Below are 23,451 nucleotides of genomic sequence, written 5' to 3'. Positions count from 1 at the left end.
TAATAGCACAGAGAGGAAAACAGGCAGCCAAGGCAGTCCTTTTAAAAGTGCTGCTGCCATGTGAGAATAATTCTGGGTAAAAACAAGCATGAAAGTCAGCCAAACTCTGACAAAAAGCTGAGCAGTTTCGAGCTGAGAATCCTGATTTACAACACAATGACCTAGAGATGTATGTTTGATTACAGTCATCCAGTAAGGAAGTGATTAATAGATTTAATAGGATTCATAGGAGAGAATGGGACAGCCTGGGTAAGGAAAGCTGAAAGCAAAACGAAAGAATTCTGTTCCATTGCAGGAGAGTGCTCTTTGCTTACAAGAGCTCTTTGATATGAGAAATCCAAGAAAACCTTTGGTTTACATAATCATTGTACAGACCAAGGACCATGCCATAGCTTTACAGTACAGGAATGCCCACCTGTTCTCCCAAGAGTCTACTTCGGCTCTGAAGGTATACTGTGTGCACTGGCCAGACAGAGATGAAAGCGAACAGGAAAGAAGCAGTCTTTGGTTTCCTGTCAACGAAGTCCTATGCTGCAGGAACACGCTGGCTCCAGACCCCCGCTCCATGTGTGCGCAGCTAAAACGGCAGCACCCGGCTCCGCTGGAGTAAGCTGCTCACACCAGCAGGGGAGGAACACCTGGCACTTGTAAACAGATGGCAAACGATTACACACACGCATCTCTAGGCAGGGAGAGAGTGGGTAATTACACTCAGACTGTGTGTGTGTATAGTCATTAGGTACCCCGCCTCTTAAACATGTTTCTGAACAAATACATTGTGAGATCTTGTTTAAAACAGCTTTTAGGTCTCACTAAACCCAAAATACAACCATGATCTGAGAGGCCACTGTCAATATTATAACTGAATATTATTTATAATTTTGGCATATAAAAATATTTACATTGCAGCCAACATGTATGATCAATGAATAGAAAATTATTTATCAATATACATATATTTACAATGAAATCCCTGGGCATTAGGGACAAAAATAAACTCACAATAGAAAACCTTTTGAGCTGGTACCAGCTGATCAAGCCTGAGACACTTTGTAAAGACTTTGAATATCAAAGCCCTCATCTCCACGAGCTGCTTCAAATCCCCCAAGAATCTCAGACACGTTTGGAGGGTCCCCATGCTGTTCCTGTTCCTTGGAAGGAAAAGCAGACCATCGGAATCGTGATGCTTCCTCAGGCTCACTCTGGTGGTGGGACCATCTAGGACGCTCAGCAGCAGGGAGGCCTCCTGGCAGGCGGGGCTTGCTGGGCACATCCCGGGGCAGCGGGCAGGAGGCACTTTCGCCCCGCGTCTTCCTCTGCCAGTGCTGCGTATTTCTGACCCCGTGCTCGCATGTCCGTCAGCTGCTACCCTTGCTTCAACAGGCAGAGGACCAGACAAATGCCTGGCCCACCCCAGCGTGGGCAGGTGCAATCATAAACAAAGAGTAAAATAAAGGCTGACTTTGGGGTTGCTTCTGAACGCTGAGGTAGTAAATACAAAATCAATTACTTTCAGTCTAGGCCTGTGTTTGATCCCGCAGTGAGTTTCATGTGCCCTCAGGACAATTTTGAATGTCCCGAGTCCTACTGAAATCAAGAGTGTGGTCGTGTAACCTGTGGCAGGTCACGGAGGAGGACGAACAGTCTGGATCCCTCTCGGCCAGGCCTTCCTTCTGATGGAGCCGTGGTGTCTCGAAGACTGGTTGCTGGGAACAGGGAGGATGGGGCAGGCCCAGCTCTCTGTTCATGTTCCACAGAGGGTGCTGCAGTGCTTCTGAGAACAAACAACAAACATCAATGGTGCCTGGAGGACTTACTGTCCTTTCAGCCAAGTCCTCAAAGCAACAAACATGGCCAGCCTTTCTGAACAAGGACACTGAGATGATATGTATGCTTGCCATTTCTCGGCCACAAGCGAAAAAACAAAGCAAAGACTGGAACCACTGTCCGTCAAACGCCCTTCTACTCAACAAAATCAACCAACTGATTTCTGGGGGCATGCCCTTTAAGGGCTCTTCAAAAGTTCGCAGACACGTATATCATGTATATCAATGTATTCCATGTATATCATGAAAAAACAATGTCTAGATTGCAAAACTTTTTGTAACAAAATAAGCTTTTAATTTCATTTGCCACAAATTATGCAAAGTATCCTTATCTGTCATGAACTTTTTCACCTACTACATCAGTGGTTCTGAGATACAGATGCAAGGGAAAGCGGTAGAAGCGGCTTTGTGCTATCATTACTGTAATGAGAGTTTCACGACATGCACAAATATCATCAATTCACTGCAGCCATTACATCTTTAAACACGCTCAGAACAAACAACCTTCCCCTTCCAGCTTCCAGCACATGAGCTAACAATCCAAAGAAGCTCTATTTAATCAGTCATCTGCACTCTGGTTGCCAAGATGTGCACTTCCCATTCCCACGATGAGCTCTTTCCCAGAGTCCTTACTGCAAGTACCATGAACTCCACCAGATACTTTTGGGAAAAACCCAGCCAAATATTCTGAAAATACACATTCAGAAATAAAACAGGAATCCATGTGAAATGTAAGCTACAGCGGGGTTTCTCAAGCTTTCTCAAGCCACTGGAGAACCTGGGGATCCTGTTAAGCACAAACTGGCTCATTGGGTGTGGGCCGGGCTCAGGCCTCTGCATTTCTTACACGCTCCTGGGCAGCCAGTACCAATGGTCTGCCCCTGGCACCTGGAGGAGCAAGACGTTAAAGCACCCACAACGCAGACTTGACAATAAGCCCAAGCACTCACCGGCCAGATTAAAAATTAAGACAGCCCCAAGATTAGAAAACAGGTGCATTGCATTTTTGGTTCTTAAACCCTTTTTCTGGCAACTCTACTAGGACATGGAAAAATGGATTTAGTGTTGGTACATTTCTCTCATGGACCCTGCCCGTAAAGCTAAGAGACTGACTTCAGTAAGTTCCGTCTGACCCGTACCCTCTTGGGAAATCTTCACAGTCTAAGAACGGCAGAGCATGTGTGAAGCCTCACACTGTATCATTTACCCCTGCCCAAGTACCAGTGTGCCCTGTGCCTTGTTCTGTACAACTGCAGGCCAACCTCAGGACTCTTCCATCTCACGCTATCAGGAGGGTGACAGCTTGGACGGACAGGCAAACGTGCTTACATCTGCCCTCTCTGGTATAACAAGAGCTCTCTCCATCTTACCTACCAAGCCGTTATCAAATACCGAATGTGCACAACATGCACTTCTCCCGCGCCACACGGAATGAAGGACACTATCTCAAAACTGCTGCCTACCCATACCCTGACCAGACCCAATGCAGCAAGCAAGCACCTAGCAGGCAATGCTGACATGCAACATTTCCCTGAGCAAATAGCAACCAAACATTTCAAAATCATTTCACTAAAACGCTAAATTATATTCTTAGCATTTCAAATCGCCATTATTTAAGATGGAAGAAAAAAATGAATCTCGATATAAAACTGCTCTTAAGGCTTTCATCTTTTTATCCTCCACAGAAAGTTGCATTCTGCAGATGCACACTGCTTCATAAGTCCACGTATAACAATCTTTGGCTCTAGTTCCTACCACTTAGCAGTGGCCAATCACTAAAGTACATCAGTTTGTTTGTTTCCTGGCACGTGGCAATGCTACCTATATGACAAAAGGAAAAAAAAAATTAGAAGCAAATGAAAACAAAACACAAAAAAACTGCAACCCTTACCACTGTTTGCCTTCGTGGAGGGTAGTTTCTTCTCACTTGTCCTCTCATGGTTGGTGGGAAAGGCTGACAGCTCTCTGTCTGCTGACGCTACCAGGCCGTCCAGGACTGTAGCGTCTTGGGGAGGATGTGTCAAGTAAGGCTCTTTGGGCATCTGACCCACAAGGCTGGACAGTGTCTGATCTAGAACATCCTCCTCAGCGACATAGGTGTACGGACAGTAGTCCCGGCTCCTGGAGTACATGTTGGCATTCTCACAGCAATCTGAACACATCACCCGGGGACCAGCGCCACCTAGTGACAACATGGGAAAGAACCCAAACACCCTTCAGTTAGGAATGCACTTGTGACAATCATCACCTTCCCTTAAAGGTTGTCCTCATTTGCCAGCACTTGCTTTACAAACCAGGTGAAGTTTCAAGGCCTTTCTACAAATGGACTCTTTTATTCCCTCAAATCCCCAGGAAAGACAGGATAAACATGGCACAAACTTAAGTAACCTGACCAAAGTAATAAACAGTGCCAGAGTAAGAGACCAAAATTTGAAGCCACACACTCTGGCTCCAGAGCCCACGGCCTTGAAATACATTACACCACCAGAAAGTGGTGTTACTTCTCACGGATCTCAGAGTAGAGAGCTTTAGGTGTTCTTTAAAAAATCAGAAATCTTCACACTATTTTCCATGGGGCTGAATGTTTACACTGAGCATCTGACTCCAAAATATTTGCTTTAGATTAATGAGGAATTTACACACCAAAAACCGGACAGGAGAGAATGAAACTGCTAATCCAGTAACGAAGTGTGGTTACCCTCAGTGCCTTTGTGGATGTAGCCGTTGCCAGGAGGCATGAGCTGCTGATGACTGCCTGCCTCCGAGTTGCTGTAGCCTTCCTGCGGCTCCGACAACGTTCCCTGGGATGACAAGTAACTGGGAATGTCTGCAGGTAAATTGAGCTCCTCTGTAACAGAGACATCTGCAAGTCAGAGAGCTGGGCAGTGCAGGTCAGTGAACTACCCTGCACACAGGCTCCTCTTTGGTATTACTGCCAGGGCCCTGGAACCCCAATGCATTTCCCCAAACCATTTCTCATCGGAATTCTTCCCCAAGCTTCATTTAAAAGTATTACCAAAAGAGGGACTGTCACTGGACCCAGTGCAATGGTCTAGTGGCTAAATCCTCACCTTACAAGCACCAGGATCCCATGTGTTCATATCCTGGCTGCTCCACTTCCCATCCAGCTGCCTGCCTGCTGCCTGGGAAAGCAGTAGAGGATGGCCCAAAGCCTAGGGACCCTGTATCCACTTGGGAGATCCAGAAGATGCTCCTGGCTTTAGACCAGCTCAGCTCTGGCAGTTACGACTACATGGAGAGTGAACCAGTGGACAGAAAATCTTTCTCTTTATCAATCTGCCTTTCCAAAAAAAATTAATAAATCTTTTTAAAAAGAAAAAATAAGAGGGACTGGCACTGTGGCAAAGTGTGTAAAGCCACTACCTGTAGCAACAGCATCCCTTATGGCAACCGGTTTGAGTCCTGGTTGCCCCACTTCTGGACCCAGCCCACTGTTAATGCTCCTGGGAAAGAAGCAGAGGATGGCCCAAGCTCTCGGGTGCCTACATGCAAGCAGGAGACCTGGATGAAGCTCCCGGCTTCAGCCTGGCCCTGCTCCAGTATTTTGGCAATGTGGGAGTGAACCAATAAAGAGTAATCTCTCTCTTTCTCTCTGTCCGTCTTTATTTTTGTAACTCTGCCTTTCAGATGAACAAATAAGACATTTTTAAACAAAGTATTACCAAAAGAAGCACACCTCCCTTGTCCACAGCCACACTTTTCAAATCTATCTGGCTGGATCTCCTCTCTCGCAGGATTTCAGGGCAGGGTGATGAGTAATGAACCTTGGACATGAGGACTTCTTCCTCAGCCTTGGCATTAAAGAAGGAAGATGCACCTTCATGTGCTTGGTAGACTATTGCACAGATTCTCAAAACATTACTTCTCAATGAGATTCTGTCGTATCAAGGAATTCGGCTGTTTTAACAGAAAACTTGCTTCTAATCCCCATGGTGTGATGTACCAGCGCTCCTCCTCTCTCCTGAGCACTACTCTTGGCCTGCAGTCTACAGTACAAGCCACTGATGTCATCTGGCCCCCACTCACCTGTGTTGGTGATGCTATAGTCTTCGCTTTTCCTTCTCATGTGGTAAATGACAATGACCCAGATCAAGGAAGTGCCCACAACACAGCAGACCACAACGATGATGACAATGCCAACTGTGGTCCAGGCATCATCTTCATGCCCAAGGCCACCCTGAGAAGAGTCGCAATTGGGGGATGAAATGACATTTAGGTAAATGTGGCCGCGTTCTGTTCCAAGGGTGTTGGACATAATGCAGGTGTACTTTCCAGCATCTTCCAGCCCAGCGTCTACAATGATGAGCAGCTGGTTGGCAGCAGCAAAGAAGTGTCGTTCTGTCACCAGCAGTGGGCCATCATCTTTGGTCCAGTTCAGGCGAGGGGCAGGACTGCCTCCAGCTATGCACTGCAGCACAGCTGTTTCGCCTCGGGTTATTGTCTTGTCCTCCAGGGGTCTAACAAAGGAGGGTGTCTCTATCGAGAGAGAGTGTAAGAAAATCAAGTTAGCCAATTTTATTCCCTAAGTAAATTACTAAACTATACAATGAGGTTGTAATATAAAGAGTACTTTCATAAACTCATGTGGAGATTAGAACTTACTATTTCAGAAAATCAAGTCTCAAAAAATATGAGTCTTTTTTTTTTTTTAGAGATTTATTTACTTTATTACGAAGTCAGATATACAGAGAGGAGGAGAGACAGAGAGGAAGATCCTCCGTCCGATGATTCACTCCCCAAGTGAGCCGCAACGGCCGGTGCGCGCCGATCCGAAGCCAGGAACCAGGAACCCCTTCCGGATCTCCCACGCGGGTGCAGGGTCCCAAAGCTTCGGGCCATCCTCGACTGCCTTCCCAGGCCACAAGCAGGGAGCTGGATGGGAAGTGGAGCTGCCGGGATTAGAACCAGCGCCCATATGGGATCCTGGGGCTTTCAAGGCGAGGACTTTAGCCACTAGGCCACGCCACCGGGCCCAAATATGAGTCTTAATACAGCATTTCCACCTTAGGATAGCAAACTATCCTAAGTAAGGAATTCAAAGGTTAACACACAGATGTTACAAAATTAGTTGTAGTTTTTAAACATTAAGAAAAATATTTTTAAAACCTAGAACAAAAATGATTATGAAAAAAAAATCACAATTTAAAAAAAAAACAGAATTATTTATTAGAAATGCAATGTTACAGAGGGAGAGTGAGAGAGTGAGAGAAAACTATCTGCTGGGTCTTCCCACAGACGCTGCAATGGCCAAGGCTGGGATGGGCTGATTCATGAAACCGGAACACCTTTCAGGTCTCCCACCTGGTTGGCAGGGACCAGGCATTGGCACCGTTTCTCGCTGCTTTCCCAGGGAACTGGATCACAAGTGAGCTTACAGGACTTCAACCTGTTTCCATATAGGACTCTGACGCCACAAGTGGTGGCTCTACCTGCAGTACCACAACACTGCCCACCCCACCATAATGTTTTAAGACGACATTTTTTTTTTAAGGACAGAACACACCTTGTATTATTCAATAGAAAAAAGCGGGTATATTCAACTACATAAAAAAATTAGTTTGTTAAAAAAAATAGTACGGGGTGGGTATCTGGCCTGCTGACAGAGATGCCCACACTGCACACTCAGTCTGGCTTCTGACTCCAATTGCCTGTTCATGCATGTACACTGCTCAGTTTCTGGCTCTGACTCCCAACCTGGGTGGGGGCCATTACAGACTAAATGAATTAGGAAAGTGAATGAGTGGATAGGAGCTCTGTGTCTGATTCTGTCTCTCAAATAAATTAATAAATGGTAACCAAGAAATGAAAACACACACACACACACACACACACACAAATGGCAGGTGTTTGGCCCAGCAGTGAAGATGCCTCCAGGGACACCCACATCTCTCACAGCATCTCAGTTCTAGTTCTAGTTCTGCTTCTGCGTCCACTTCCTCCAAGTAGGAAGTCCAATGCTGGGCTCCGGAGTATGGCCTGGCTCAGCTGTAGCTGCTGCGGACACCCAGGCAATGAATCAGGGCATGGCAAGAGCTCTGCCCCTCTCTGTGCCTTTGCAATAAAGGCAAGCAAATAAATAAAAACCTAAATAGATACACATATACATACACACACAGAAATCCTTTTTTAAAGCACAGACTATGTTAAAATCTTTTAACTATGTTTTGAGTCACTTTCTCTCTTTTCCTGATGTTCTGTTTATCTTACGTTCTTAAAATAACAAACAACTGAGGCTGGTGCAGTGGTGCAGCATGCTGGTCCTGCCCCTGTGGTGCTGGAATCCTGTGTGGGCACCGGTTCGTGTCTCAGCTGCTCTGTTTCTGATCCAGCTCCCTGTCTGTGGACTCGGAAAGCAACAGAGGATGGCTCTATTTCTTGGGTTTCTGCACCCACATGGGAAACCTGGAAGAAGTTCCTGGTTCACCTATGGCCACTGTGGCCATCACTGGAAATAAACCAGCGGATGGAACACTTCTCTCTGTCTCTCCTCTCTTTGTAAAATAAATAAATAAATAAAATAAGTAAAAACACCACAAACTGCTTATTCTTCTGAAGTGAACAACACAAACAAAGAAACAAAAAAAAAAAAAACCCTTTTAAAATAAAAAGCATATCTGGGGAAACAGAGAACTGGAAAGCAGAAGTTGCCTTGGATTTGAGTTCTATGAAGAAAAGCATTCTAGTATGAGAAAGAACAGGCTAGCAGGGAAATTCTTAGGGGAAAATATTCTCCCAGAATACAGGACTGAGAAGGACTGGAGGTAAACAAGAAATCTAACCAGAAAACAAGACATTTTTCTTACACTAAATTTCTTTATTTTTTTTCCCATCCCATCCCCTCCCCCTGCACCCTAACCCCTTGCCCCACTCGTGGACACCTCCTCTGGGGCCCTCCGGCAAGTGTGCACCTGCCCTTGTTTTGTTTTTTAACACTAAATTTAAAAAAAAAAAGCTAGGAGGCAAACCTGTTTGTTTGCTATCAAGCAGCTGAGCTACCTGTAAGAAACAGAATTCTCCATTACAAACTCACTGAGCACTGAAAAAACATGGAAACTTTCAGAGAGAGAGACAAAAAAGATAAGCTGGGACTGGGGTTGGAGCTGGGGCACCGAGGTAGGTTAAGCCACTGCCTGTGAAGCCTGCATCCCACATGAGCACCAGTTCCAATCCTGGCTGTTCTACTTCCAATCCAGTTCTGATCCAGCCCTGCAATGTGCCTGGGAAAATAGTGGAAGTTGGCCCAAGCACTTAGGCCCCTGCCACCCATGTAGGAAACCAGGATGGAGTTCCAGGTTCCCGACTTCGGTCTCACCCAGCCGTGACCATTGTATCTATTTGGGAAGCAAACCAGGGGAAGAAAGATCAACTCCCCTCTCCCTTTCTTTGTAATTAAGCCTTTCAAACAAATAAATGTAAAAAAAAAAAAAAAAGAGGGAGGGAGGGATGGAGGGAGGGATGGAGGGATAGAGGGAGGGAAGGAAGAAGGAAGAAAGGAAGGAAGAAAAAGAGAAGGTAGCTGGCAAACAAATTTGAATTTTAATTCCTGTGACAAAAATCCCTAATGTTGCCCTTAACCATTTACCCAAATTCCAGTTACCTGATCCATTAATTTCCTGGCCTGACCTAACCCTGCAGAGAGAGGCCAAATCTGATGTCAAAAACGCTAAGAATCACAATGGGAACCTGAACACTACTTTTCTTGCCCATTCGGACTAAGGGCAGCCCCAGAGAGGCACCCTTAACAGCAGGGACCTGCGGGGCAGCAGAGCCGCACATACCTAAAACTGTGAGCGAGGCGTTGGCTGAGAGGCCTCCTGCCTCGTTCTGCGCCATGCAGCTGTAGACGCCCATATCTTCTATTTTCACGTTGGCGATGAAGAAGACATCGTCCTCAGGCATGACATGCATGCGCCTCTCTCGAGCTGCAGGAAAGTCAGTACCACCGTCCTTCTGCCAAGAAATCTGAGGTGCGGGGTGCCCCTCTGCAGCACATTCCAATCTGGCCATGGCACCAGTGCGGATGGTCAAGTCCATTGGCGTTTTCAGAAAGGATGGCATCTCTGTTCCAAGAAAGATCATCAAAATAAGGTGGCCGGAGGGAAAACAGACATAATACATACCTATGCTCGTGCATACCAATATACACAAGAGAACTTGATAGGTAAATAAACGAGGGGTTCTATGTCTTCATGAAGAAGACATGCCCTCTGGACTGATGGGGAAGTCAGTGTGAGGTCAGAGGTCATCTTGCGTACTGGCAGCTCACAAACTCTGGGAAACAGTGATGACCCACTCTCTAGGATGCACAGCCCACCTACCTGATCATCCTGATGGCAAAAGGAACAGAAGGCCACAAACCTTTCTGAATTCTGTACTTGAGAACCTGATGCTTACTACAGCTCCTTCATTTCAGAGCTAAACAGTGCTGCTGAAGCTAACATCTACAGGGCTGTCAGTGGAATTACAAGTTACCAAAAGCGTGCTTTCAAAAGTCTCACACAAAGACATGTAGGAAGACACAAGCACCAAGTCTAAAATGTGGTGGCTAGTCAACTTGAAAAGACAGTGGATGAAGCCAGCGCTCCTGGAGAAATGTGTGACAGCCACAGGGAAAAAAGCATTCTTGATAAACAACGTGTGACAACAGGTAGATGAGGGCAATGATCATTGGACCCAGAAGCGTTCTCTCAACACTCCCAAACATCACGGGCCCTGTGAACACATGGGAAGACACAGCATAGTTTTAAGAAGATAATTGTGGTTTTAGAAAGGAAAGTGAGAATTAAAAAAAAAAATGTTTCAAAAGCAAAAATAGCAGTAAAAGCAGTGTATGTCCTAGGATCATGAACTTACAACCAAAGATCTATTAGGGACAGTGAGAGAGAGGGGAGACAGGCTAATCTCCACCCCTTCGCAGATCCCATTAGCAGGTGTCAGGTTTATTCTAATTTCCTTGGCCAAGTGGTTCAAGGAGTGAACATGAAAAGCACCTCTAAACAACAGCAGCAACCATAACAAGCAAGGAGTATAATCCCTTACCATTCACAGTCAGTTTGGCTTTCTGAGAATAATTGGAACCAAAGTGATTTGTAACGATACACTGATATTTCCCTTCATCTGTGAAATTCACATTGATCAGATGTAAGATACTAGTATACTCCAGAGCTTCTCCAGCTTGCTGCCAATAACGCACAAAGTTCTCAATATCCACGTCGTACAGGATCTCGCTGTCTTTGCGCCACACGGTGGACATAGGGGAGTCACTGCTGCTCACGGCACTGCACGTCAGAGTCACGTTCATTCCCCTCAGAGCAACCCTCGTTTCAGGATGTGTCCGTATCTGCGGCTTCAGAAAATCATCTGAAGGGAAATAATGCAGCAGGAACCAACAATCAGTTATTGGTGTCTACTTTTTCGGCTTCAATTTAAGAGAAACGCTGTGAGACTCTGTGTCGTGCCCGCAAGGTGCATGCGAGGCTCCAAGAGACTGCAGAGCGAGAATCTGCTTCCCTGTTCAAAGCTGGGAGAATGAAGCACAGACGAGCCCAACGATCTGCTCAAAAACAATACTGTCCTCCAACTTCCTGCCTGCAGGAGTCCGTTCTCCCTACCCCTTACTATCACTTGTGTGTGCCCAGGAGAAAGAAAAATCCTTGTATTAGATGTCCAAAACAGGTTCTAATCTACTACCCTTCATGTTTACAGAAATGATACAATCTTTCAAAAGATGCATAAGAAATGGAGTTAAAAGTAAATTTATATGGATGCCAAAAAAAAAAGTTGCAATCTGTATATATGAGAGGTCTTCAAAAAGTCTGTGGAAACAGGGCCCACGGTACAGCCCAGTGAATTAAGTTTCTACCTGTGACCAGGGCACATTTGGGAGTACTGGCTAGTCTTGACTGTTCCACTTCTAATCCAGCTTCCTCATTATGAGGAAACAGAATTTTAAAAATTCAGAATAAACATCTAATTTCATTCACAAGAAATCTTTTAAAGTATCCTCTTTAATAAGTGTGAAATACACATTATCTTTTTTTTTTTACAGTTTTTTTTTAAAAAAGAAGAAGATCCATGTTAAGATTCATGTTATTTAGTTGAAAGGCAGAGTGAATATATAAAATGGGGATAGGAACTTAGAATTCACAGTGAATATCCACTAACACAGTGAACTATTTGCAATTACTTGAATATGCATGGTTTTCAACGAAACCATCAAAGACTCCCAACATGTCAAATACATGTCTGAAGTTAACTTAGGAATGGTTAATAAACTACAGATTCACAAAGACAAATGTCACTGGAGTACTTCGGAGAAGCATGTATATGGATTCTTAACCAATATCTTCCCTGGACACTATCGCACTGTGCCATTAAGTGTTGTGTGGCAGGAGAGGCCACACTGCACAATGGGTTAAGCTGCTGCCTCTGATGTCTATATCCCACGTCTGAGTGCCAGCTATCTCACTTCTGATCCAGCTCCCTGCTAATGAGCTGGGAAAGCAATGGATGACGCTTCAAGTGCTTGAATCTCTCTGCCTTTCAAATAAATAAACCTTAAAAAAAAAGCCACAAAACACACAAAATGGCACATTATTATACATGTGCGGCAATGCAGATAATATAAACTAGAGCTAACTTTTCAGAAAATGCTTAGTGACATTTTTCAAGATCTACTAAAAATGTTTGTGCAAATAAAGTCACATTTTTTTCCACTTTGTTTCACAGTTTTTACAATTTAATAATTAATTTATGTGTCAGGTATTTGTAGCAACAAAACAAAACACATTATATTTCATAGGAGTAACTCTTTTCATCAATTCTTAGTAGAATTGCTGGGTTTATCAATTTTTTTACTTCATCTTTTCTAACAGAATACCCAGTACCAAATATGCTGAGTAAAGAAATATTTTCAGTGCATTAAGTGTACGATTATATAGTATTGCGCTTTATTTATTTATTTTATCTAGTTTTATGACACAGTTTCATAGGCTCTGGGATTTCTCCACCCCTCCAGAGAGCCCTCCCCTCATATAAAGTCACATTTTGACTAAGTCTTTCTACTCGATAGCTAAAGAATTGCCCTAAAAGGGAACGGTCCACATTCATGAAAGTGCTCTTAGACTACTAGTGAAAGTGACAGTGGGGCAGGCACTTCCTCAACAGTCAACAAGTCTGCACCCCTATAAGAGCAGCTGGGCTCCTGATCCCAGTTTCCTGTATGCCCTGAAGGCAGCAGGTGACGGCACGAAATGCTAGGTCCCTGACACCCAAGTGGGAGACATGGATGGTGTCTCCTGGCTGCAGTCAGCCCCAGCCCTAACCATTTTAAACATTTAGGGACTGAACCAATGGGTCAGAGCTTTCTTTCTGCACTTCTCAATTAAAACAAAAATTAAAAGGGAAAACAATTGTAGCTCTCAGTCCAAGAGATTTCTACATTTCAAAAAATAGGATCACTAGACACATAGAGAAAAAGCAATCTGTGAAACATACACCATGAAATATTAAAACAAAGAATACAAATCCACCTGAGCTGACCACTTGGGACATCACCATCCTCTGTTTCTCAGGTTCTGCGCTAGCAAGAAGGTGGAACTGGGACCTCAGGTCAAACCCAAGCACTCATATGTGGGATGCAATTTCCCAACCAGTGGCTTAACCGCTACATTAAAAAACCTGCCCCTGATTTATACTTTTAACCCTTTTAAGAAAGTAAGGTACATAACACATAAAATTTTAAGAGAAAAATACAGACCACAGACAAAATCTTTCACATCCACATCCAGGATGCTTTGCCCAGCGAGCCACTCAGGATGCGCACAGCTCACGTTCACGGAATGATGAAAGTTGTTATCAACCAGCCATTTAAGGAACCACTTTAAGTGGCAGTCACAGAGCAAGCTGCTTGTGTTCAGAATCCTGCAGAAGAGGAAAGAAGAGAGGCCTTGGTTTCATTCTACATTTCTTTAGCACTGAAATCTCTGTACACTCTTATTCATTTTTTTCTTGCCAAAAATGTTTACTTGGAATCTTCTTATGTGGAATATATTCAATCTGTCCCCAATTCTTCAAACATATCAACGGCATGAAAGAGACTACAAAAGATGAGAGCAAGAGGAAAGTGAATGAAGATTCACTAACCAAATGAAGTATGTGACCTTTGGAAAAAAGAAACCTAACATCTTCTACTAACACTGGGGAAATCTGAGTGTGCACTGTATTTTCTAATTTTTTACCATATGTGTGTGAGTTAAAAATATATATGTACACATATTTTACAAATATTTATTTAACTGAAAAACAGAAAGACTAGAGTAAAAGATTTCTTCATTCTGCTGGTTTACTCCAAATGGTCACATGAGTCATCTAGGTTAAGACAAAGCAGCCATGAACTCAGTCGGAGTCTCCTACACAGGTGATGGGGGCTCAATTGCTTGGGTTTTCATCTGTAAGCCTCCCCGCTACAGTAGAGAGCTGGTTTGGTAGTAAAATAGCTGGGAATTAAACTGGTTGTCTGATGTGAAATGCCAGTGTTGGCAACCGATGGCCAACACTGTGCCACAATACTAGCCACTGAATAAAGTTTTTAAATTTATATTTAAAGGCTTTATTTTATTTATTTGGAAGGGACAGTGATGGAGAAACGAACACGAAGACATCCTTTATTTGGTTCATTCTCCAAACACTGCAAAAGCTGAGGCTGTGCCAGGCCAAAGCCAGGAGCCAACAACTCCATCCCAGTGTCCCAGGTGGGTGGTAGCAGCTCAAGTACCTGGGGATCTTCCATTGCCTTCCGAGTAGGGAGCTATTTCAGAAGCAGAGCACATGAACTTGAACCAGCACTCTAATATAGGATGCCAGTGTCACAAGCAGCAGCTGAACCCTCTGTACACAACAACAGAACCTAAATTTAGATTTTACCTTTTTTTCCCAAAGATTTTTTTTTATTGGAAAGGCAGATTCACAGAGAAGAGCGACAGAGAGACAGGTCTTCCGTCTGCTAGTTCACTCCCCAAGTGGCCGAAACAGCCAGAGCTGAGCCAACCCAAGCCAGGAGCTTCATATAGGTCTCTCACATGAGTGCAGGGTCCCAAGACTTTAGGCTATCATCTACCGCTTTCCCAGGCCTCAAACACAGAGCTGGATGGGAAGTGGAACAGCTGGGATATGAACCAGAACCCAATGGGATCCCAGCACATGCAAGATGGGGATTTAGCCAGTAGGTAATTGCACCAGGCCCCCAAATTTAGATTATAAACCCTTTCACCTTCCTCCAAATGCCAAACAAAGCACCATGGAGAAATACCAAAAGACATATTGGCCCAAAAAGTATTTCAAGTACAACTCAGGCTCAAATGACCAAAACTAATCAAAACTTCTCAGTTGTGACATGTGTTTAGGGCTGGAAGTTTAGGAATCACTCCCAGTAACCTCTTGTTTAAGAAAAAGTGAACCATATCTCTGCTTTCCTTTGAACAACCTAGGTGCATTGTCTCATTTTGCTGCTCCCATTCACAAGAACCAGGTAAGTCTTGGCTGGGACGTGGTAGTAGAGTACTGCCCACCCACGGTGTGAGCAATCAAGATACTTAGGAGGACTTCTATTTAAAAACAAAACAAAACAAAACAAAAACAATGGTTAACAGAACAAACTGCAGTCAGTTTCTGAGTCCAGAAGGAAGTTCTGGGTTTGTAGATGCTGGGCTTAATCCATTATCAGGTGTAATGAGGACAAGCCAGCATCCTGACTCGCAGTGTGAACTGTTCTGTAATATCATCAAGGTGTTTACAGTGAATATGGTCACAGATGTGAAGGCTGTCCACACGTGACTGACAGAAGTGAGTTCTCTTAACAGTTTATATTAAGTCATCAGCTTCAGTTCACAGGGCTTCAGAAAGCAGCAATTTTACTTACACTAAGTCAGCAGGATGGGAAAATGGGAAACAGTCAATGTGGCTAGATACTGAAGAAAACCACAAGAATGGAAAGTTTTAATTTCCTAAGGATTGGCAAAATGTGCACAGTAGAACCTACAAGGGTGCACTACAGTTTTCCAATGAAGAGAAAAACATGTCCTCACATGCACCAGACCCCTTGCCTTTCATTCATGTTGATGAAGTAAAGCTGTTCTCATTAACTCACTCTTACTATTTATGTAAGTGCAGGAAAATGATAATTGACCACAGAGGTCTTTATGAATGTGCTTTACCGGAATTTTTCAATTTTTTTTTTCTTTTTGAGAGGCACAGACAAACAGTGGGAAGGCTCCTATTTGCTGGTTCACTCCTCAAATGTCCCCAGTCGCCTGCATTGGACTGTTGGAAACACCATTCATGTCTTACTCACTGGGTGGCAAGAATCCCATTACTCAAGCCAACAGCACTGGCTGCTAGAGTGTGCATGAGCAGGAAGCATCAACAGCCAGAGCCAGGCAGGGAACCCAGGTTCTTAAATACGGGATGTGGGCATGTCAAGCCTAACTGCTATGTAACTCTTCCCAGGAAGGTTATTAAGAGTACCTGGGAAGTGCCAATGCTTATAAAGGCCCCTTAGATAAACTAATCTGAGAACCTGCTTATAAGGTGTCCAGCTCCTAGCCCTAGAGTCAAGGAAGGTCACTTCTGGGAACCCCAGAAAATTCACAACACATATTTTTGATCACTGGAGGCACAGGGATAGAGAAAAGTAACAATGTCACAAACTCAGCAAACTAAAGCACTCACCCCTTTACAGGGACTGAAGGTGAAGTCTGGAGTGAGTCCCTGGCTTGCTTTACTGCCTTGGGAGACTGTTCAGAGTCTACTCTGAGGGGTGGGTATTAAGTCAGTTAGGTATTTCACACATCAGTAAAGCGCTCTGACGAGAGCAGGCATTTGGACACTCAACCACCAGATGAGTGCTGTCTGCCTGTATTTCAAATAAACAGTTATTTAAAAAAAATTTTTTTTCACACAATTAGTTATTTTTAAAAACTGGGCAACTGGGCCCAGGGCAATGGCACAGAAGGTTAAATCTCTACACCTTGGCTTGTGATGCCAGCATCCTACATGGGTACCACTTCAAGTCTTAGCTGCTACATATCTCAGTCCAGTTCCCTGCTTACTGTCTAGGAGGCCAGCAGAGGATGGTTCAAGCCCTTGAGCCTATGCACCCATGTGAGACACCCAGAAGAAGCTACTGGGCTGCAGGTTTTAGATAGGTGGGGCTCTGGCTGTTGCACCCAGTTGGGGAGTAAACCAAGAGACAGAAGATCTCTCTGTCTCTCCCTCTCATTCTGTAACACCGACTTTCAACATTAAATAAATAAATTATTAAAAAAAAATGACACTCAAAAGTCCCGGTATTTAAATCAAGATTTTCAATTGTGTCTTGTTACAAGGAGAACATGTTACTATTGAATCCAAGCAAGTAACCACACTGCCATGAAAATAAAAATACTGAGTAAGTAACTGAATTTTGTAGGAAACAGAAAGGATAAAAATTGTTTCATTTTTGTTCACAAATACATACTTAACAAAACTGCTGTAACTTTTAGAGCACTTAAGTGGAAACAAAAAGGGGCTCCTGAAAATCTGAAAACAAAACACTGAAGACCCAGCAATGTTCTAGAAGAAAAACAGTAATCATCCTTCGTCAGTTCGCTCAGTCCCGTGCAATGAACTCTTGTTCTAACTCACCAGGCTTAACAGTCCCATGAACCCACCAATTTCTTCATTAGAGTTCTGGAAATTCTTTGCTGGTCTAATATATGAACTCAAGGTTATGAGAACTCTACACTTGTCAGAGAATCCTCCATGAACCTCTTCAAGGACAAAGCACTTTCAGGTAACTGCTTACAAAAGCTTTCAGAAAAACTTAGTTATTTCAAAGAGACACTTTACTAACACGACTGATAACATTATATACCAACATAACTGACAACACTATGCCAGACAACACTGCATCACCACGAGCAAGAATATTGACAACTGTCCATGAACTTCACACAACTTCTCAAGTACTTACATCCACACAAACATCACTCACAGAAGGCTTAGGATCAGGAGCACTCCTGGGAAATCTCAAAGTTAATTAAAGGTCACAATGATCTTAAGTAGACACTGATTTGGGGTAACTGTCAAAGTGTCAAAAAAGGTTTACACAAATATAGGATCATAGATAATTATAAAACAATATTTATTCAAGGTAGCAATGAAATCGGGCCACCACGCTGGGCCCAACTTTGTCTTTCAAATAAATAAAACATATTTTAAAAATAGCTTGAGGCACAGGAAATTAATTTGATAAAACCAAGTATCAGGACTGGCGTGATAGCAGAGTGGTTAAGGTCCTCGCTTTGCATGCCCAGGATCCCATATGGGTGCCGGTTCTAATCCCAGCATCCCTGCTTCCCATCCAGCTCCCTGCTTGTGGCCTGGGAAAGCAGTCGAGGATGGCCCAAAGCCTTGGGACCTGCACCCACGTGGGAGACTCGGAAGAACCTCCTGGCTCCTGGCTTCGGATCAGCACAGCATTGGCCGTTGCGGCCATGTGGGGAGTGAACCATCAGACGGAAGATCTTCTTCTCTGTCTCTCCTCCTCTCTGTATATCTGACGTTCCAATAAAAATAAATAAATTTGTTTTTATTAAAAGTATGTTTGGTTTCTAGTCAGACTAAGAAAGGCAAAAAAAAAAGGGAGGACCAGTACAGTGGTACAGCAAAATATGCCACTGTTCACAAAACCAGCATCCCATACTGGATTTCTTCTTGGTGTCCTGAGTCCTCCACTATCAACTCAATGTATTCAACTCATAAACAGGAAGCTGGAATTGGGAGTGGAGCCAAGACTCCCATCAGGCATGCTGATAGGGGATCCTGGTATCCCAACCACTAGAACAAAATGCCCATCCCATGTTTCATCCTTATATCCTTCATTCTCCTTTCTCAATCTAACATTAAATGTTCTCCAAATAGGACAAAACAACTCTTCCATATCACACTTTTCTTGCATGCAGATTTGTTATGTTTTCCCCTACTATAAGCAGGTTTCACTTACTTGTGAACACACACACAGATGCAAACCTAGATCTCCCAACTTTCCCTCTAAAATTTTAGCCATGAGACAATAACACAAGTACATAAACCTACTGGATCACATAAAATAGTTACTACTTCTCTCTTCTCTACTTTGTATATTTTTATCCACACTGTGTTTCTGACAAAAGGTTTCCCATTTACCACTACTTGTGGAGAAAACTTTCAAGGTACTTTTTCCCTGACACGTAAGCTCACAGGGGCTGAAGAGATATCTGGAGGCTGTCTGGATACCTCCAAAGTCTGTCCGTACGTAGACAAGGAATTCTGTCTTTTTCAATTATCCCTTTCCCTTTTCTGCCTCAGCTAGTTGCTTTCTGATGTTCCCGAGTCCCCTAAGACTCCCTGTGGAGAGTAGGAGGAACAAATTCAGACAACTGAGCAGCTGCAGTGGACAAAAGGATGAAGGAGGTAAGAATCTGCAGCGGGACTTCTCAAAGAATTTAAGGGACCTGCAAGAAGACAAAAGTCAGCAAGAGGAGGAAGACGGGCAGGGAAGCAGTGTGGAACCAGACATCTTGGAGGACCCAGTTAGGGGATATCTTGAATTTCACAAAATGGCTAATCACATTCCAACAGGAAGGGGGACAGAATCGGTGGAGTATACAGTCAGTACGAGTTTGGGGAAAATGGGTGTTTGTGACAAGGAAATTCTCATGAGAGAAGCAGGAGCCAAGGAAGGAAGACTCCCAGCCCAGGGAGTCAGGGAATAATCCCTACAACGGAAGAAGAGTCAAGAAAAAGGCCCTCTACCCAGGACACATCTTTCAAAATAAGCCTTAGGCCCTAAGAGATTTGCAAAGAACACTTGGAATCCTAAGATCACCACCTTTCTTACCAGCTTTAACGGACACTTGTCAAGAGCAATGGTTTACAGCCTGACTCACCACTGGATCCCCAATCAATCAATCAATCAATCAGAAGCGAAGACAAAAGCTTTAAAGGTACATACTTGGGGTCCTGGTTGAGAGGTCTGGGGGTCCAATGAAAACCTAATCCTATCCAAGTCACAGCACCATAACTATTAAAGAAAAAATTATCCAATGATAGTTGGTAAAGCATGATAAGAGAGGGCCTGGCAGCCCTGGCCTTGAACGCCCCGGGATCCCATATGGGCACTGGTTCTAATCCCGGCAGCTCCACTTCCCATCCAGCTCCCTGCTTGTGGCCTGGGAAAGCAGTCAAGGACGGCCCAAAGCTTTGGGACCCTGCACCCGCGTGGGAAACCCGGAAGAGGTTCCAGGTTCCTGGCTTCGGATCGGCGCGCACCGGCCCGTTGTGGCTCACTTGGGGAGTGAATCATCGGACGGAAGATCTTCCTCTCTGTCTGTCCTCCTCTCTGTATATCTGACTGTAATAAAATGAATAAATCTTTAAAAAAAAAAAGCATGATAAGGGAAACTTTATTCAGGACCACATAACAGGTATAGGCAGCATGGCAATGGAATTTCAAATAGTGCAGAGACTGGGCTCAACTCCAAACACAACCTGGGCAAAAAGGAACTGATAGCAAAGGAATTGGATAGGGAGTGCTGGATGGAAAACTACTGAGTAGCATAAGAAGTTAAGGACTCTGGGCCCGGCGGCGTGGCCTAGCGGCTAAAGTCCTCGCCTTGAACGCCCCGGGATCCCATATGGGTGTCGGTTCTAATCCCGGCAGCTCCACTTCCCATCCAGCTGCCTGCTTGTGGCCTGGGAAAGCAGTCGAGGACGGCTCCATGCATTGGGACCCTGCACCCGCGTGGGAGACCTGGAAGAGGTTCCTGGTTCCCGGCTTCGGATCGGCACAGCACCGGCCCGTTGCGGCTCACTTGGGGAGTGAATCAGTGGACAGAAGATCTTCCTCTCTGTCTCTCCTCTGTATATCTGACTTTGTAATAAAATAAATAAAACTTTAAAAAAAAAAAAAAAGAAGTTAAGGACTCTGGCTGAATTAAGAGGATTCCTGCTGAAGACAGGCCAAGGTGATCAGACATCAACTGGGGGAAGGTGTAGATAAGAAACCTGCTCAGATAAAGAATAAATAAGATACTGATGTGCGTGGGTTGTTGCTCAAACTAAAATATGAGGGCTGGCACTGTAGAGCAGAGAATTAAGCCAAGGCCCGCAGAGCCAGCACTCTATATGGGTGCCAGTTCTCGTCCTGGCTGCTTCACTTCGATTGAGCTCCCAGCTAGTGTTCCCAGGAAAGCAGCAGAAGATAGCCCAGGTCTCTCAGCCCCTGAGCCCTCTTGGGAAGCCCAGAAGCAGCGCCAGCTTCCGGGATTTAGCCGGCCCAGCCCTGGTCACTATGGCCATTTGGAGAGTGAGCCACAAATGGGAGATCTACCCTCTCTCCTTCTTCTTCTCTCCATAATTCTGAATTTCAAATATACAAATCTTCTCAAAAATTCAAAAATAAATTAGTAAACAATTTTACATGAAGTATGCACAAAGGATAGAGGAGGTTCAAAATGAGGCTGAAGTAGGGTCAGGCAAAGAATCTTGGCCACAACTCCCAGTCACTAAACAACTTTCTGAAGATTGAAACGACAACATTTGCTTTTGCTTACTTTCTAAACTGCATGTTAAAGCCACTGCCTTCTGGGATAAACAGGCAAGGTGTATCAGAGTGCCTGGTCCCAGTGCCATCTACCCTGCTTCTTATCCAGTTTCCTGCTAATGTGTCCTCAGAAGCAGCAAACAATGACCCAAGTTCCTGGACTGCTGCCACCTATGTGGGAAATTCAGTTGAAGCTGTGGGCTTCTGCCTCAGTCTGGCCCCAGACAAGGCTGTTATGGGCATCTGAGGAGTGAACCCGGATGGCAAATCTTTCTCTTTCTCTGTCTTTTTAAGTAAATGAAAACAAATACATAAATTTCAAAAAAAAATTTGTTACTGATATGTAGATTATCACTTGCAAAAAACAAGGTAGTACTAATGTGTAGTAAATTGTGCTCCTATAAATTAAACTAAGCCTAGGAGAAATAATTCAAAATATCTCAATAAATCTCTCCTCTACTGAAACCAAACCAAAACAAACAGAAAAGACACTTTAAAAATCTGGCGGAAAATAATCAATGATGATTTTCACAGCATTTTTAATTTTCACTATATGCCAGGTTCTGGGCTGAGAATTTTCTCAAAACCATCCAAATTCTATGACCTGCTAGGCCCCACGTGATAATATCCTGCTTTGCCCTCTGACTCCATTTTACTTGTTTTCCCTCATGACCAGAAAGCCCCTTTCCCAGGATTCACGTGATTTGTCATTTCATTTCATCAAGGTCCCAGTTTAAATGCTATACCTTCACAAGTTACCCCTCACCACTTGATCTAAAACACCTATCTTCAGGGATATAACAACTAAGATGCCTCCTGGAATGCCTGCATCCCATACCATACTACTTGGATTCAAGTCCCAGGTCCGCTTCTGATTCTAGTTTCCTGCTAATCCACATCCCTTAGGAAGCAAGTTATGGTTCAAGTACTTTGGTCCCTGCCACCCACACTGGAGAACAGGACTGAATTCCAGACTCTAGGTTCCAGCCTCACCAAGCCCTGGCTGTTGAGGGCATTTGTGAAATGAACGAGAAAATTGAAGGTATCTATTAATCTCTCTCTGCCTTTTGAATAAATGAGAATAAACACACATAAACAAATTTTAAAGAATAGCAATGCTAGGGTTGGCATTTGGTTAATGATCTCATTGATAAGTAAGAAACTGAAAAGGCATAAGTTACTTACAATTCTTTCAAGTGAGTTTGAGAAAAAGCATTTTCTTGAATAGACATTATAGCATTGTTGTTCAAATCCCTGAAGAGAAATGAAACATTACCAGTCACCATTTCTACAATTAAGTTACATAAACACTTGAAAGATGGTGATGAAGACCTCTGCTAACAGCAAAGATGATGTAGTGAACGAAATATATTTAAGAAATACTTACAGATGCTCAAGAGATTCGAGACCAACAAATGCTTTCTTTGTAATTGATTTAATCTGGTTTCCTTGTAATATTCTGAAATGAAATTGAAATCATTAAAGAAGTTTCTATGCAAGATGAAAATAAGTAAAATATCTCATTTGTGATATTTTCTAACAGGTTCATTGAGGTTTAATCAATTATATACAAAGAACTGTACGCATTTTGATGATAACATACATTTTTTGGAAAGTTATGGATTTGTATTGCTAACCAATGCAAATCACAAGCTGAAGCCTTCCATTAAGCTGTCAGAGCCCCTGAGGTACCTCTGAACAATCACCCTGATCACTGGGCAAACTGGTCATTTGTATACACTAAATTGGACTGTATCCCCCATTTCTCTCTTCATGCCAAAAGATCAGGACAAAGACAAAAGTGTGAATCTTGGGAGAAATTTTTCTCAAGAGCTAAAATCTTGACAGGAGAAAACCCTCCCCTTCTGCTAGGTGAATCATTCACAAATCTCAAACAATGAAACAGATCACCAGTCCAACCATGCTAGCTTAACCATGATTTCCCAGTTCAACCATGCTAGTTCCATGAATAACTTCACTAAG

At 43.7% G+C, this 23,451-nt stretch overlaps 1 protein-coding gene across 1 annotated transcript in view; it reads right to left on the bottom strand.

Moving 5' to 3' along the window:
- Window positions 1-219: 219 nt before the first annotated feature.
- Window positions 220-23,451, bottom strand: part of LRIG2 (leucine rich repeats and immunoglobulin like domains 2) — a 54,338-nt gene continuing 31,106 nt past the window's right edge. The window contains exons 10-18 of the mRNA XM_058660056.1: window positions 22,856-22,927; window positions 22,654-22,722; window positions 13,606-13,769; window positions 10,887-11,207; window positions 9,626-9,907; window positions 5,874-6,323; window positions 4,525-4,674; window positions 3,718-4,008; window positions 220-1,774 (exon numbers count right to left, since the gene is read on the bottom strand). Of these exons, the coding sequence (XP_058516039.1) occupies window positions 1,548-1,774; window positions 3,718-4,008; window positions 4,525-4,674; window positions 5,874-6,323; window positions 9,626-9,907; window positions 10,887-11,207; window positions 13,606-13,769; window positions 22,654-22,722; window positions 22,856-22,927 (2,026 nt within the window). The 3' untranslated portion in view covers window positions 220-1,547. The remainder of the gene's footprint in view (window positions 1,775-3,717; window positions 4,009-4,524; window positions 4,675-5,873; window positions 6,324-9,625; window positions 9,908-10,886; window positions 11,208-13,605; window positions 13,770-22,653; window positions 22,723-22,855; window positions 22,928-23,451) is intronic.

Source organism: Ochotona princeps, chromosome 2 (genome assembly GCF_030435755.1).
Source record: "Ochotona princeps isolate mOchPri1 chromosome 2, mOchPri1.hap1, whole genome shotgun sequence".
Classification (NCBI taxonomy): domain Eukaryota; kingdom Metazoa; phylum Chordata; class Mammalia; order Lagomorpha; family Ochotonidae; genus Ochotona; species Ochotona princeps.
Note: the sequence above shows the minus strand (reverse complement) of the source record. Positions and strands in the feature narration are given on the sequence as shown.